Source organism: Lutjanus erythropterus, chromosome 21 (assembly GCF_056507025.1).
Source record: "Lutjanus erythropterus isolate fLutEry1 chromosome 21, fLutEry1.hap2, whole genome shotgun sequence".
Classification (NCBI taxonomy): Eukaryota; Metazoa; Chordata; class Actinopteri; order Lutjaniformes; family Lutjanidae; genus Lutjanus; species Lutjanus erythropterus.
Genome location: NC_139337.1, coordinates 30,472,743 through 30,489,731, shown reverse-complemented (window position 1 = coordinate 30,489,731; position 16,989 = coordinate 30,472,743). Strand labels below are relative to the sequence as shown.

The 16,989-nt window shown below is 42.1% G+C and overlaps 1 protein-coding gene across 4 annotated transcripts; it reads right to left on the bottom strand.

Annotated features, from left to right (window-relative positions):
• Positions 1-385: 385 nt before the first annotated feature.
• Positions 386-16,415, bottom strand: klhl15 (kelch-like family member 15). 4 transcript variants are annotated; one of them, XM_084747549.1, is made up of 10 exons: positions 16,165-16,216; positions 13,350-13,437; positions 12,078-12,186; positions 11,043-11,181; positions 8,843-9,031; positions 8,170-8,394; positions 6,972-7,133; positions 6,659-6,868; positions 6,297-6,487; positions 386-6,102 (listed from the first exon to the last, which is right to left on the bottom strand). In XM_084747549.1, the coding sequence occupies exons 3-10, from the start codon at positions 12,095-12,097 to the stop codon at positions 5,343-5,345; spliced, it is 1,896 nt and encodes a 631-aa protein (XP_084603675.1). In that variant the 5' UTR covers positions 12,098-12,186; positions 13,350-13,437; positions 16,165-16,216; the 3' UTR covers positions 386-5,342. The 4 variants fall into 4 exon arrangements, with proteins under 4 accessions (XP_084603675.1, XP_084603674.1, XP_084603676.1 ...); XM_084747548.1 differs by lacking the exon at positions 12,078-12,186 and having other exon boundaries at positions 16,165-16,415; XM_084747550.1 differs by lacking the exon at positions 13,350-13,437 and having other exon boundaries at positions 16,165-16,415.
• Positions 16,416-16,989: the final 574 nt, after the last annotated feature.

Sequence of the window (16,989 nt, the reverse complement as noted above, 5' to 3'; positions counted from 1 at the left end):
TGATGACGAGCTGATCGTGTGAATCAGGTGTGTTGGAGCAGGGAAACATCTAAATCATATATTAATTATCCTGAGGGGGTCCTTGGCTAAGAGAAAGAAAAAAAAATAATAACCTCTGGCTAATCTTTGATGGCAGATAATTTAATGACAGTTTAGGTCATTTAAGAACAATGTATAGCTTCCAGCTTCTTAAATGTGAGGATTTAACGCTTTTCTGGTTCATATCATTGTAAAAATAAGATATATTTGAATCTGGGGTTGTTGGTCAACATGACTTTACTTGAGGAGGGACAGTAATACCGTTATGATCTAACATTTCAACAAAAAGCCATAAGAAGAATCAGAAACACAAACACACAGATATTAAAGCACTCAGACAGCCGGCTGAAAGTCGACCAATATGAACATTTATTTCTGGAAAGAAGTTACAAATCGTTTCCAAAGAGTTTCTACTCAGATTATAAGATATGTTAATCTGATTTTACTTTCTTTTTCGGATACAGTCGTAGCAAGGTATGTTTTTTTTTTTTAAATCCTCTATTCTGTTTTCCTACTGACAGACTGAAGACTGGTGGACTAAAGGATGCTGCGCTATGACTGAATGTGCCTCAAATCAGGACAGTAGTACTTCATCGGTTACACTTTTGTTCTTTTAACAGCAACATGAGAGGAAGAGGAGGAGGAGGAGGAGGAGGAGGAGGAGGAGGAGCGAGAGGCCTACAGCGTGGCAGATGTGATGTTGATGATATCAGCTGCAGGCTACAGTGACACATGTAAGAGATGTAAAGGGACGCAGAGTTAAAGAGGGCTGTTCCTCAACCAGACCTGCCTCAGACAGTGTGAACGTTGCATGTGACGCTTCTGTGGATATTCTGAAGATTCTGGTGTTAAAAATTAGAAATTACCAGAAAAAAAAAAGTGCAAAAACTGGAATATGGGAAGAACATTAGCTTTGGCTATAAAACAAACAAATAAAAAACAATGAGATGAAATGTTCTGAATCTGAAAAATAGAGAACTGACAGCAGAAAAAATGCTTTTAAATTTGAGGGAAGAGTTTCAAAATAAAAACTGTCTTTTCCTTAGTGTTTTTTATTTTCATTTAGCTTCTGCTTACCAGGTTTGGATTGACTTAGAGTGGAAAAAGGTTGTAAAATGACGTGTATCTACAGTGTGACTGCTCCATATCAGAGATGCAATTAATTTGTCAATGAATTAGGTGACTAAAAATAAATGAAACTGCAACTACTTTGAAAATCTAATAATGTTTAAGACATTTTGCAAGTACAAATATGAAACTTTTGTTTTTGATAATATCAGCATGTCATTATAACAACAAATCAATCAATTTTCCCTCTTTGAAAGCAGAGACGCATCATGAAGTCCACAGTGAAACACACAACTTCTCACTGCTGAGGAGGCGTTGACATGAGGAAACTGAAACAATCCAAGATTTCCCGCTGCAAAGCGTTGAAGATTACCCCAAAAAGACAAACCCCAGAGGCATCGCATGAACGGTGAAAAGCTGCAGCTCAGGACTCGAGAGGTTTGTGAGTGAACCGTAGGGACAGAGAGCCATGAATTAAAGGATAATACCAGAGTTTTTTCATTTCAGAAAGAAATTCAAGTCAGATCCCTCAGTAACATGCTGCTTAGAAACAGCTTTGTATGTAAGAAATGATGGAAAACCTGTAAATTTAACATCTGATGAATGACAATTTGCATACAGGAAAATAGATTGTAAATAATGGACCATAATTTCGAAATAACACCAGCATCCTCCTTTAAATTGTACCTGCAGTCTCGCTAGTTTAGACTGGAAGAAAGACCGTTCTCAAAGCATCCATTCATTAGCCACATGCAGTGCTGCTGGGGTGGACGGGACAGACGGCCGAGGATGAAACGAGGAGAGAAGACAATGTACGATTTGAAAACAACACGATTCACAACATAATTCTTGTCATAATAAATAACCCTACTTCTTCTGTTACTGCATAGCTCGGTGAAAGCAATACTTCAGAAAATAAATAACTTAAATACACGGCTGACATACAGAACTGCATCAGTATGTGTTCTAGCCCTTTTCACAGTTGGCTCATGGACAAAAAACAGAAGGAAAAATAAATATCTAGAGAGGACAGAGTCAGAAACATGGAGCTGGTCATCGAGCAGGGCGTGCTGGGCTGCAGGATCAAGGCGCTGGACTGCTTAGACGTGAAAAAAGCTCTACAGTACGTATGACAACAGAAATATTGAACCTGCTAAATAAGTGATTTGACCGAAGCACTCCGGGTGACATCTCAATGCCTGAAATTAACACAGCCGACTGCGAAACGCTGGTAAAGTTCAGCTTTCGTGGACATACTGGACACAATCATCCAAAACACTGGCTGGTAATTTGAGTCACTCAAAGCTGAAAGCCTGGTTGGCTACACTGAGATCTGTTGCTTTTGTAAGACGTTTAACACGCTTCGATGCAAGTACACACTGAACCTGGTTCTGTACGTAATAAACATGACGTGTGTGAGGACCAGTTTACAGGTAAATAAACAATGGGACTCCTGCAAGAACCACTCGTACAAACAGATCGGTCCTAAAGTGACACAAAGAATTTAAGAGAATTTGTGGCACTCAACTGTTTTGTTTTTCTTTTCTCTATTTTTAAGGAATATTTCAGATTTTTTTAAGTGTGATTGTATGAGGTATTTATCCACACTCAGTGTATTATCAACAGTAGATGGTGGTCGACACGACCCCAGTTTGGAGAAGCAGCAGGAGAAGATGCAAATTTGCTTTGCCATCAGCAGGCTGGTGATTATGTTAATGATGAAAGTTGCACACATGCAGGCACCTCCTCATGAACGGGTGGCGCTAATCAGACTGAAACAAGCTTTTTAAAACAAGTCTGTGCTTCTCAAAGGTCCAGTGTGTATGATGTACTGACGATCATTTGCAGACTATGGCAGAAATGGAACATAATATTTATGAGCATGTTTTCATGAGTGTAAGATCAGCCGAAAATAGAAATAATGTGTTTACGTTACCTTTGAATGAACCATTTAAATCTATAGAGGGTTACAACCTTTCACGTTTTTGTGGCCATCATAGATTCTCCTGCATGCTGGGAAGAGGAGGGAGAGACGAGGTGTTTTCAAGCTCACCACTAGATGCAGCTAAATCATACAAACTGGTACTTTAAGAGAGTTTGGTGAATCCAGAAGAAGAAATCTTTATGATAAGAATACTAAAATATTCTTGCAGGAGTCCCAGTGTTTCTAGCTGCGTGTGTGATGGTGGGTGTGTGTTTAGTTCATCTTGACTTGTCAGCCAGGAGGTTAATTTCAGACACTGTTGAATGTCTGTAACATTACAGCTGCTTTGAAGGTTAGCAGGTAAAATTTGCATTTATGCCCAAGAGCCACAACAAGAACCAGTAAAGTGCAGGGAATGTGGACGAGAGAAAATAAAGCACTGCCAGTGACTAGACGGATACGGACGACATCCTTTGACCCCTGCGGTGTACGAGTCCCTGCCACTATCATCATATGACATCATCACTGAATGAACCAATGAGCCCTCGTGTACCATGTAGTGTTTTTTTTTTCCTCTCAATCTTGCACTCACTCTCTCTCTCTCTCTCTCTCTCTCTCTCTCATACACACACTTACATATTCTCAAACTCAGGCGGAGGAAGGAGAGGGGACACAGACAGACACGGTGATGTTATATGAACATGAGCACAGTATGGTGGATATCTGGGAGTAAAGAGCAGAGTTGGGACTAAAAGCTGGAACGCACTGGAAGCGAAAAACTGAACCTCTGAATGACGAATCTGAAAGTTTACAGCTGGTAGCAGATTGAAGCCTTAGCAGCATCTGTAACACGGTGATCATATTTCTTTAATGGTTTCTACAGTCTGCTTCGCATATTTGGCGACGGGCTATAAAATTAGATACGCTACAGTATATAGTGTTCATATTGTGTTTATATACCTAATTGTATGCTTTAACTTGCCGTTATATATCTTATAGGGCATTTTTGGATTGTTTGAAGTAGCTACAGTCATGTCTTGGCTTTCACTAACTAATTTCTCAATAACAGCAACTTGATTAACAACATATAGGATCATTGTTTCCCTTCAAATAAGTTAAAGGGATAGTCTGGATTATTTAAAGTGTGGTTTTATGAGGCTCTTATCCATAGTCAGCGTATTACCTGCAGTAGACGGTGGTCGACACGCCCCCAGTTTGGAGTTTAAAGTTTAAGCGTACTTAAAATATTTTCAGCATTTTACTTTGCCATCAGATAACCTCTTCTGACAGGAAACTGCTGTTTTATAAGCCAGATGTCACTGTCTCCAAACCAACCAAAGTCCATGGTCAAAATCAATCATTTTACCTTGCAGAGCACGGGAGTTGCTGGTTTACTGCTGCCTGGATCAGCTTGTTTGTTTGTGTTATTGTGTGAACTCGGTGAATCCAAACTTTCTTTTTAAAACACAAGAGTCACACAGTAACCCAAACAAACTAACAAACTGAGGCGACAGTAGATCAGCGACTCCTGTGCTCTGTGGCATAAATTTACTGTTTTCACATATATAGTTTGGTTAGTTTGTAGAGAGCGATATTTGGCTTCTATAACAGTGGTTTCCTGTCAGAAAAGTCTGTCTGAAGATAAAGTAAAGCTGTGAAAATATTCTAAATATAGTGAACACTAAAACCGGTAATGATTTTTTTAGGCGTCTAAAATACATGTTGGTGCTCTGACTATGGATAAGAACCGCATACAACTACACTTCAATTAATCTGAACTTTCCCTTTAATGGTCACTATGAGACCTCAGGCAAAGAAACCTGATTCAGATAAATCTGAGATACTGGTTTGTTTGACTGGAGAACTAAAATGAATACAGGTCCACCTGTGAATGCAAGAATCTGACGCTTCCAGTGCGTTTCTGCAATAAGCCTGACTGACTGGATAGCCTAAATACAGTAGGTGAGTAGTAGAAGAGGAAACTGACCACAGTCCAAACATAAACCAGCAGAATTCAACTTTTTTTTTCTCCCCACAAATGATTTTCCTTAATTTTCTGAGAAAGCTAGTTCTGAAAATGTTCAAGCTGACTGTTAACGTGTGGCGTCTCACCGCGCCACGCTTCGATTGGCTTCATTAAGAACAGCAAATCTATGGCCCGGCCATTTTTTCCTCACCTCAGGTAAGTGCTGGTCTCTAGTTTAAAATAGAGCCTCCCACCTGTGAACACCTGACCTCCCAGCGGGACCCTTCAGGCCGTGAACAGTGCATTCCCAGTTCTATAAAAAGGAGGCTTGTTGTGGAGCAGACCTCAGCTGCAGCGTCTCACGTGCTCTAGCACATACTCTGGGAAGTGCAGACTGCACACCTGCAGACCGTCCAGTTTGCAAGGCATCCTGGGATACTCGTCCTCCTTCCACTTGTTTTCGTCGGGGTCGAAGGTAAGGATGGAGTCACTGTAGTGGCCGTTGTAACACAGGCCGCCCAGCACCATGATCTGCCTGTCCAACACTGCCACCCCGTGGCCGCTGCGCCCGATGGGCATGGAGGCGAGGATGGTCCACTCGTCGGTGTCTGGGTCGTACACCTCGGTGGACGGGCAGCCCTGCGACTCGAAGGAAGCCCGCAGGATCACGCACACGCCGCCAAACACGTACAGCTTCCCGTTGTGAGAGATCATCTTGTGGAAGCAACGGGCGTAGTTCATTTTGGATTTGTTCTCCCAGCAGCTGGCGTGGGTGCCGGGCAGCAGCGGGCCTCGGCCGGCGCGTGTCCTGTGTGCGTCTGACCCGCCTGAGCTCCCTCCTCCTCCCCCACCTCCCGCTTCCCGCCCGGGATCAAACACGCACACCTGTTTGGAGGTGGAGGAGGAGGTGATACCGCCGGTGATGTACAGTTTACCGTTAAGGACCGTCCCCTCGTGACCGTACTTGTTGACGGGATACGGGTCCACGAACTCCCAGCGGTCCTCTGTGATGTCATAGCGCTCTGTGGAATAGAAGGTCTCGTCTCGCGTGCGGCCCGCTACGGCGTAAATAAACTTGCCGATGACACCGACGGCAAACTCTGACCTGCAACGACAAACACCATCAATATGCATCAAAATCTAATAACTCGTTTAAATTCAGTTGCAAGGAGCGGATGAGCATCAGCTTGGAATTAAGATAAAGTGACAAAAAAAAAAACAACATAAGAAAAGAAACATCAGCTTTTCACATGAGAAAACAGCACAGCACAAACACGCAGAGCTTCAGGCTCCTCTGACCTGGGCACAGACATGTCGGCCATGCGTAGCCACGAGTTCTGTCGAGGGTCGTAGCGGTAGACTTTGGAGGAGGCGTGAAACTCCCCGTCCGGCCCCAGCTCCTCTCCACCCAAAAGGAAGGCAAAGTTGTTGACGATTGCCAGGCAGTCCGGCCGTAACGGCACCTGAGGTCCCTCCAGCTCCCACCACACCTGAGGGATCAAAACATGCGTTACTGAATCTGACACAAACTCTGATTTCACATCATGGAAAGAGATTAGACGGAATATGATACCCGAAACAATGCTTTTTTGTTTTGGGGACAATCTATCAACTGGATTAAAAAAATAAGGACTCTTGTAGGCAGACTAACGAGCAGACACCTTCGGGCGCTGCAGCAGCAGGATCTTGCTGTTGACCATACTGTGACCGATCATTCCCCTGAAGACAGCGGTCTGTGGGCGGACGGAGCGGATGCGGTTGGAGCGCGTCTCCACCAGAGGCTGCTGGTTGACATCATGGAAGTAGCTGAGCGCCTGATCTACCTCCTGCCTCAGTTGTCTGGAGTAACGGTAAAACTCTGACGTCTTCACCTGCGATGAGGAAGAGGAGGACATCAGTGAACATCACAGTGAACCTGAGGACCCAGCGGCATTTCCCTCAGCTCTCTACATCTGAGGAGAGAAGAGAAGTCACCTTCTCGAAGATGTTGGCGGGGGTCATGAGGCAGAAGCGGATGGACTGCACGATGGTGTCTGTGTGCCTCCAGCGCCGCCGGTCGTGCCGTAGCCACGCCTGGACAGCTTCATACAGCTCGATTTCCGGAAAGCGACTCAGAGCATCACTGTTTAGGTACGCCTGGAGTGAGAAAGAGAGAAAGATTGAATTTAGAAAACTTTATCACTGGTTGACCCGTAGATGTATCACGCCCAAACCAGACTTGTGGTAATTAGAAACCAGTTCATTAAGCGTGTCCCAGTCAGGACTTTCCTTCTATCCACCGTGCACCATTACTTTTTTTTTAAACTATTCTTAACAACACATTAAGTATAAAACAACTTTTACATGATCACAGAGGTACTTGGAGACCTGCTGTATAACAATATGTATGCTAGCAAAACTTTTATTTGATTTTTTTAAAGTAGAATTTTTTAAATCTGCTTATGTAGAAATTAATGGGATACTGCTCTGATTTTAGCATGAAATTATTAAAATACTGTAGTGAGGAATAAAAAATAATGTCAGAAGCAGCCCTATGTATTTCAGTAAAGAAAACTTAAAAAACTTTTCTGGTTAATATGTGTGGCCATTTGATTACAGATGTCTGAGCTACACTTGAATGCACCACAAAGTCCCTGTTGGCACCACTGCGCTTTGTTATACAAAGCAACGTAGATTTCAGACTTTATGAAGTGCACCTAAATGCAGCATAAGGTCCCTGTGCGTGTGTGTGTGTGTGTGTCAAACTCCGACACAGACAGCAGTGGACAGAAGCAGAACGCCTGAAATGCAACCAAAGCACCATATTTTATCAAAAAACCTATTTTGGTGCAAACCTTAACCACCAGTGTGGTCGACAGCCTTCTGACATTTATTCAACAAAGAAAAAATCATCACCTGCTCAACCTTTATAGAGACCACCAATCCAACTATTCAAAACAAATATCGTCCAATAACAATCAGTGGCCGATCAGTTGGAGCGCCCTTAAATTATATGGTTTGTCTGCCAGAGAAACCTCAAAAGCAATGATGTAAAATGTCCCACTCAGTATGCATCTTGATCACAATTAATCCAACTAATTAAAATAATTGAGCAAACACAAACTTTGTATTTTCAGCTCAGCAGTTTTCTGTTAGCAATCTGTTGTGTTAAGCATCCAAACAACAACCGAACCTGCAGTCTCTCTAGGCTGAGGTAGGACAGGAAGTCGGGTCGGCTCATGAGGGGGACGAAGTTGTCAAGTAGGAAGTTGTCGAGCTGCTCCTGGACGCCCTCCACGCCCACGCTGAAGTCCTCCAGGAGGCGCATGACCTCGGCACAGTTCTCCAGACAGATCTTGGCCAGCAGGAAGGAGCAGCAGAACTCCACCGCCTCCGTCAGCTGGACGTACATGGCCGCCTGCCGGGGACAGGAAGAGGAGGAGGAAACAGAGGAGGGAATGTGTCAGAGTGTGTTATGATAGTGAAGAAGTATAAAATACTGCTTCTGTACAGCTCATGTGTCCGTTTTTCATCAGCTATGGCTGAAATGAAAGCACAATAACATTGCAAGAACCAGAGAAGATATCAGTGAGCATGAGCACCTATTTATAATTATAAAGGTATGGCAGTAAAATTATTGTTTAATTAACACCTCAAAGTGCCTTTTTCTGCAATGTAGAGCTTCAATCGTGATCAATACAGCTGCTCTTTCACTATAAAGCTCAGGAAGTGACAGATAATGCAACCTATATGATGCATAGATTGTCAAGACTGGTTGCAAAGCTACATAGGTCACTTGAGTATTTTTGGGGGGGTGCAGCTGCTCTGCTGCACAGGTGCTTATGTCAGTAGGTGGGTGGCAGTACCTGAAGGATCTCTTGGACGGTGGGCATGCTGAGCTCCAGCGAGCCATAGTACATGAATCGGAGAATGTGGCCGAACCCAGCGGCTGTCAGCCCCTTCATGTGGATCTTGTCCTGGTCCCTCTCCCTCATGTCTGCTGTGAACATGACCCGGAAGTAGTCGCTCTGGGTGGCCAGAAGCGCCTTGTGAGCCTGTAGGAGGACGGTCACAACGGACACGTGAACAACAGCGTCACACGCAGGACAAAAAGTTTTATAGTTGTGACTTTCTGCCTGTTCTCTCTCCACACTGTTAAATTCCACATGAAACATCCAGCCCTGATCCAGGAACGTACAGCACGTATTCTGCATGGGTTTCTCACTGAACTGAAATCACTACAGTAAGCATGTTGGAAAATATGAAGTCCCTGGGTGGCTGGAAATATTCTTAGTGATGTACAAGGTAGGAAAAACTACGTCAGGTTGTAAAGTAACAAAACAAAAATCAACAGAGAAGTGTCTTTTCCAACTTTGCAAGGACTTGAATGGATAAGACTTCTCTCTGTGGGAATAAAAGATGTTTTTTGTTTTTTTTACAGTTGCTTGACTTCAATTTTCCAGCTTCAAAGTTGCTCAGAAAATTTCCAACCATCCAGTGAGTTTACATTTCCAATAACCTTCCTGTAACAAATTTTATTAGCAGATGTGTTCCCCAGAGATATCCATGCACGGCTATGAAAAAAAAAAAAAAAAGCTTTAAGGCTTTGTTATGACTGCAGGCAAATCAGACTTGTTTCTCAAATCAGATCTGTGAGATAGACTGTCTGCACGGTTGTTTGCAAGTGATCAGATCAGATTTGTGTTTCCAGACGTCACCGACTTGTCTGCATGTACTGGTGTGGTAACAACGTAGGCGTCAGTAACTACGTACGCTCATGACGCAGCTTTCCAGTGCAGAGACGTGAGAAACAGAGATCCTTTATCTCGCCCTGCAAACAACCGCACCAGAGAAACTCAGCGACAGAGGATAGCACTCTGCTAGAGGCAGCAGGGACTCCGCTCAGCCGCTCTGATGTAATTCCATCACCCTGGATTTGACATTGTGCATCTCCTGTCAACTGATGAAAAAAAGACACTCTGAAATTCAATTTGAGTGGCCAGAAGTGAAATTATGGCTGTCACACCAGAGTGCTACAACACTGGCTTTGTTGCAGTTTGTCAGTTGTGACCTTTCCCTGTCGACCCGTTTACAGTTTGCTAACAATGAATTAATAAAACAGAAACTTAAATTTAGAGTAGCAGAAGAGTTGAAAACAGAGTCAGAAAGAGCAAAAGCTGAGCACAATTTAACTGATGAGGTTAAACAAAAAATATTGTGAGTATTTAAGAGCCATTTGAAACCATTATTAACATCCTTCAATAACAAAAACATATTTTAAAAGCTGGTGATATGTGTACAACTTGGTACCATGCATTATGAACACTGCAAAATATCCCACAAAACTAGGCAACAACTTTCTCAATAAAAGTGTGCTAAATGTGTTTACGCATCACTCCGGGTGGGTTGTTATTTGCCAGTTTATTCTGACTGATCCTTCACATATAATCTTGATTTTCTAGATCAAAATACTGACAAACTGTGCTGGTTTTACAAGGCAGCATCTTTGTCCCAAGTTAACTGGCGCTGTATATTAACAGAATATTTATAACTGCTTGACTAGTATTTGCTGACTAGTGAGGGCAGCAACTTTTAATTGTCTAGTCGACTATTTACAGGTTTCCCAAGTAGAAGTAGAGCTTGGATCCAAGCTGCAAAAATCACATTTCATCTGTTTTTTCTTTGTTTTTTTTCCTGTCAAGACTGGGGATGTTAATGATTAATAATTAATCAATTATTCACTGTTAAGACTTTAACAGATTAACCGAAATGTAGTAACCAAAAATACATGTTTTGTGTACCATTTCTCCAGAGCAAGTACAGGTGGACAGAGCAGCCGTTTCTAATGGGCCAAAAGAATTGTTTGAATAAACCTTAAAGTGAGGAAAAAACATGCATTTTGTATCTTATTAATTATTAATGATTTATGGATTAATTGATTGTTAATGCATTAAACTATCGCTTAAGGAAAATGCACAACATTTGAAACTCTAGTCCACAATCTTGCAGTCTGAGAAAGGCCTTAAAACAACGTACATCTCTGTGTGTTCAGTTCTATTTGTCTACCTGGAAGTGGTGCTCCTCTATCAACAGTGTGACATCCAGCAGCAGACGCTCCTCGTAAAGCGCCCGGAAGCCCGACGACACACTCCCATCGTGCACCTGGGACAGGTACACCTCCACATCTGCCCCCGACATAACACACCTGGAGGCACGAAGGAGAGCAAAGTGCAGGAGCCGGGGGGGGATGGAGACGGACAGAGCATTAGAACAGATCTCTAAGGTCACAACACTGAACCTGGCTGCAGCTGTCTATTGGGAACAGAATGCAGGTATGAACTAGAATCAAAGCAACAGTTCACCCCAAAATCCTCTTACCTGTAGTGCTATTTATCCATCTAGATAGTTTCAGTGTGAATTACTGAGTTTTGGAGATATCAGCTGCTGAGATGTCCAGCTTGTCTCCAATAACTCACACCAAAACTGTCTAGACTGATAAAAGCACTAAAAGTAATAGGAAAATATGTTTTTTTGGATTTTGGGGTGAACTGTCCCTTTCACAACTATTCCAAAATGAATTCAGCAGGCACAAAACTGCACGCATCTCCAAGGAAAAGACCGTTTGTGTGCATGCTGCTGAAAACAGTAAGTCTGGGACTGGAAGGGCATTCAATAGGACGTTCAGCATTACAAGCTCAGCACTTCAGCTGCTGCATCCTAACAAGCGGTTACACTTTCACAGCCAGACGAGTGTGTTTCTGCGCTGACACCCCGTGTTAGAGCGGAGCAGGGTATTTCCCCAGTGACATCAGTAACAATAAAGAGAAAGAGAGGAAATCCTTTAAAAGAAAAACATCCCACTTATCATTTCATCCACTTTATTCAGCATGAAAATACACTGTCACACACACAAATCACAAGAAGGAAACATCAACACACACACACACAAAACTTGTACTTAAAGTTATCTACTTTCTGCACACAAGAAAGAGGAGAAAACACAAACACACGTCATCTGCACATGTCCACAAACTCACTCAATAAGAATGTAAATGAAAACAAACACACACACACACACACACACACACACAGCACACTCACCTCTGATTGGCCACGGGCATGTCAGAGGGGGTTGTCCGAGCCAATCAGAGGACAGTGCCCCTTGTGTCCAGTAGATGCTAACAATGTCCCTTTTCTGAGCGTCAATCACCTGGACGACAAAGCCAACACAACCGCCACATTAAAGCATGAACGTCTGCAGGGGCAATTAAAGAAAAATGCCAAACGACTTCTGTGCATTTAAATAGCTTTAACTGTGGCCAAAAGTATGCGGACACCTGGACATTTCATCCATGCATATACTGTATGCTGAACAGTTCACACAGACAGGGGTGTCCACTGTCCACATAATTTTGGCCTTGTTGTGTATTTCAACACAGGCGAGTAGAATCTCTTATCTTCTCATAATTTAATACACAGCAAAAGTGCAGCAAAACGTCTGTTAATGCAGGAAAATTCATTGTGGATATTTCAAAATGAATGTTATGAAATGAACGTTAGTCACAGTAAAGTTACGGTTAAGGGATAATTCCAGGTTATTACTACTTGAGTCTTAAATTCATATCTTTTAACATCAAAGTCAGATTAAATAAAATTATTTAATTATTGAGATCTGAGAACACTGATGTCACCAAACAGAAGTAAAGAGACACACAAGTTGGAAACAAACCTTCAGGTTAGACAGAACGCAACACTAACGTTTAAACGTGGTTTTCAGGCCGGCAGCCAAGCATCAGCTTTTGGTTTCCGAAACTGAAAACCTGTGCAATTTTTATTCACCTTATAGTTTGAGTAATTAAGATCCTATGCAGTTAGGCATCAGTATATTAAGAATGTGACATAAAACAATGTTTAAAAGCTTTATTACAGCAGCAGAGATGCGGCAGAGTGCATCCCCGAAAATTAATCCATCAAGTCACTGACAAATTTGTCTTTTGTGATGTTGGCAAGTTCAGTCAAACAATATAAACGTCCCAGACTGGCCAAAACTATGAAAAATAAGATCCACATGGTAATAAACTGGAATTATCCCTTAATTGAATAACCAATTAAACTAACAAGAAAACGTGACATAACACGAGCCAAAGAGCTGTTAAGGGTTCAGCGTCTTCTTGCTCGAGGACACTTCAGCACTGTGAGGATTTGACCTTAGACCCCTCATCTACCCTGTGAGCCCAAAGTACAGGTTGCAGAAATGAAAGCAGATGTTGAAGAGGAAGAAAAGAGGGGAGTGATGGGCGAGATGGACGCTGAGTTGAAGGAGTTTGCCCGGGTTAAGTTTAACATGCAGTGTTGCAGAATGAAAAATCGTACCTTTTGGAGCCCGGGCGAACAATCACAGGCTTTGACAGCTGAGCGCTAAGGGGCCGCTCGCATTTCCTGTGTTTATGTTTCCCTGGTTCTAACAGAGGAGACAAGAGAAAGAGTTGTAAGACGGCGGAGGAGGAGCAGAAAGCAAAAGAAACCCATCAAATGTTCCACGACACAATCCGGGACTTGCAAGTTACAATTAGTGAGCTCAAACTGTTTCACAGCAAACAAGCGCCAGTATCAGCTGTGATACGGTCGGGGCAGTCGATATCTTTTTCTGGCATCTCCAACTTCAGAAGCCAAAAAAAAGTTTTCACCCTCCCACCCCACAATATTTATCAACCATTAAACAATGACAGGGGAAGTAACTAATAAAAAACAATCCAAGCTGAATTCTCATAAAATAAAGGTCAGCACAATAAAGAAACCCTTGATTGTTTATTTTCCTACATAAATCATGTTGTTGACCCCCGGAGGGACCTGCTCCCCAGCTTGAGAACCACTGGTCCACATCAACATACAGTAGATGTCAAACACTGACTCCAAAAACAAATCCAAGGAGATTACTTCTTTTCCTTGTGTTTCAATGGGTCTGCAACTAATGATTATAACTGGTAACATGTGTATAAACAGAATAAACATTTAAGAGCCACATTGTCATTTTGACACAATTTGAATTAATTGTGCAGCCCTACTATCAAGTGCTGTGTAATAAAATGTATAATGGTGTCTGTTACTTCATGTGTTGGTTTTTCCTCATTCACATTTATGCAAGGAGGCTGCACTGCTGAGGGTTCAACTGAGCATACACTTTCTAAAGAAAGTCAACTATTTTTCACAGTCAGCCATGTTTTTGTTTTGCTCAGTTTTGGCCTTGTGCACCTGGAATGCTTTGAGTTTGGAAGTTGGAAATTTCAACTGGGAAAGTCTGACCTCCACTGTCGTCTCGAACGCAGCACATAACTCAGGTATCCTGTTGAAAACGTCTGCCTAAATGTCCTCAGTCAACAGTATCTTTTCTAAATGTATATGTTCCTCCTGTAATCCTAAACGGCAGGAAAAATAATCTAAAACTGCAGCTGGCAAGTGATAAATATATATTATCAAATGGCTTTGTTAAATATTCAATTCTGATTGGTCAATTACATCATTCTGTCTGTTATTTCTGTATAACAGACCGGCGTTATGAAGAACAGACCGTTAGTGTGAACACAGTCCTGATCACAGAGACTGCAGGAACAATAAAATCATTGTTAAATCACTAAAATCATTTTCTGTCAAACGATTTTTGTACATAATCATGTAACAAGTGGGATAATGTACAGTGAGCAGCTCAAATAAACCCCTTCAGGATGTTTCAGGAGACCTTTGAAATTTATATTTGATACAATTTTAATTATAATTTTGATAATATATTTTTACTCTTGTGCATCATCCTGTCATGCTCACCTGTCATGCTCACCTGTCATGCTCACCTGTCATGCTCACCTGCTCACTGTACATTATCCCTTACTTATGTTGTAATGTACATAATAATGCAGTTAAATGATCGGGCCTTTGACGCTCGCTCTCCCGTCTACAATCTACAGCTTTAACCACTGTTTTTTTCTATTTGATTAATTAATAAAAGTTGAATCCAAAACAACATGCTACTAGCTAAGATAAACATCTATATTAAATTGTAATGTGCTTGAAATAATCAAATTATGCATGACTTTTCTTCTGATATTGGCATTATATATTAACCTGCCATCAGCTGCCCTGCTCTCTTAATATTTCTATCAGCCACTGAAAAACCAATATCGCTTGACCACTAACTACAATCATACATCAGTTCATTAAACTACAATTAATTCTCTCAATTTATCATTTAAATTAAAGACTTTTTTCCCCTTTAAAAACAAGATTTAAAACGAATACTTAATATTCAAAATAGTTGATGATTAATTAAAATGTTGATGACTAATCATTAACAGCTAATCGACTATCCGTTACAGCTCTAGTGTTAATTATCACAACATTAACTAAAACTTTCTTCACACTCAGTGACGCACACAAACTTCAACAGGCTCTCTGCACTTGTGTGAATCAGTCTGACCCTCTGACTGACCTGTGAGTTTGTCTCTGGATGAAGAGGACAAACAACAACAGGTTGTCAGAGTCTCACGCTCCAGAGCTCACAGTGCTGACAACAAGCTTCACTCCCTCACATGTTCACAGCGACTTCACATTCAGCTAAGCTAGCTCATAATGTAGCTGTCACTCACTACACAACAGTAGCTCTCTTTATAAACGCGTGTCTTTGTTTGTGTTATTGTGTCAGTCACATTTCAGTCATGACAACAGGAGGAGCAGCAGGCAGAGCAATGCTAACGTTAGCAGAGAAGAGCTAACCGTTCAACTTACTACATAAGTTTGCATCACACTGGCATGGGCAGAACAAAAGAGCGGTTAGAGAAGCTAGTCTCAATTTCTTTGATTAACTTTCATTACAACAGCGGTAGAAAAGTGTGTTACAGAGACCGTACATGCCAAGATTAGAGCTCAAAAACAAAGGCTGGGGCTGCACGTAACGGTGCACAGACAGCTCTGCTATCTGAAGATGAAGATGTTAGCGTTAGCTAGCTAATCATCTAGATCATGTATAGTGATTAAATATGATAAAAGCAGATATTTCACTCAGTAGCTAGCTACCACAGCAGCTACATTAACTGTCACGACTCTCAGTGGTAGTGACAGGAGGTCCGGGGGATCCGACACTGATCGACAGACTGGGGTAACAGCTTTAGCTCAGCGGCTAACATCCAACCCGTCTCACCTCGGCGGTGCGAATCCCCACAGCCCCTCTTCGACCAGGCAGCTCGGGCTCCTTCGGACATGAAGTTGCGGGTTCGTTGCCGGAATCAAGAGAGCGGACGGCAGCGGTGCACTGCCATGTTATCGTCCATCTGCCAGACGAAGAGACCCCCCACTCGGCTCTAAATTAAATGGGTAACAAACCACAGCGGTCCACAGGCTTTGCGGACGCCATTTTCTGCACCGGCGTCATTTCCCTTTTGGGCGGAACTGAAGGGCGTAGTGCGCAGCAGCAAAGATTGTCTATATGTGAAAGATGTATCACTCCTAACCCTGTTTTCAACTCTCAAAACAGTCAGCACATCTTTATTGAAAATGCATTTTATCTACCAGTGGTTTGGTGGAAAGTACAGTTTATCAATGTACTGTACTGAAAGGGATAGTTCACCCGAAAATTAAAATTCAGTCATTATCTACTCAGGCTCATGCCGACTGACGGTTTAACTTTGTAGTCCACAAAACACTGCTGGAGTTTCACAGGAAAACAGGGTTGCAGGATCTCCTAAACAATTTAAGTGAATGGTGACCAGTAACAAAAACAGTCAAAGAAACACGAAATGCTTCTAGTCTCCTAAAACCCTAACATGCCAAGCTTGAAAGACATAATTCACACCATGTTTTCAGCCTAAATCTTCACTGTAGATCCGTAGCTTCCATGTTCCGCAGCGAGTCAGATGTTTTTTCAATATTAGTGATAATACAATTATTTTGTGGTCATAAAATTGGTCTTAATAGAAGGCAGGTAGGGTAGGACTTGGATTAAACATAAAGAACTACAAAAACATCA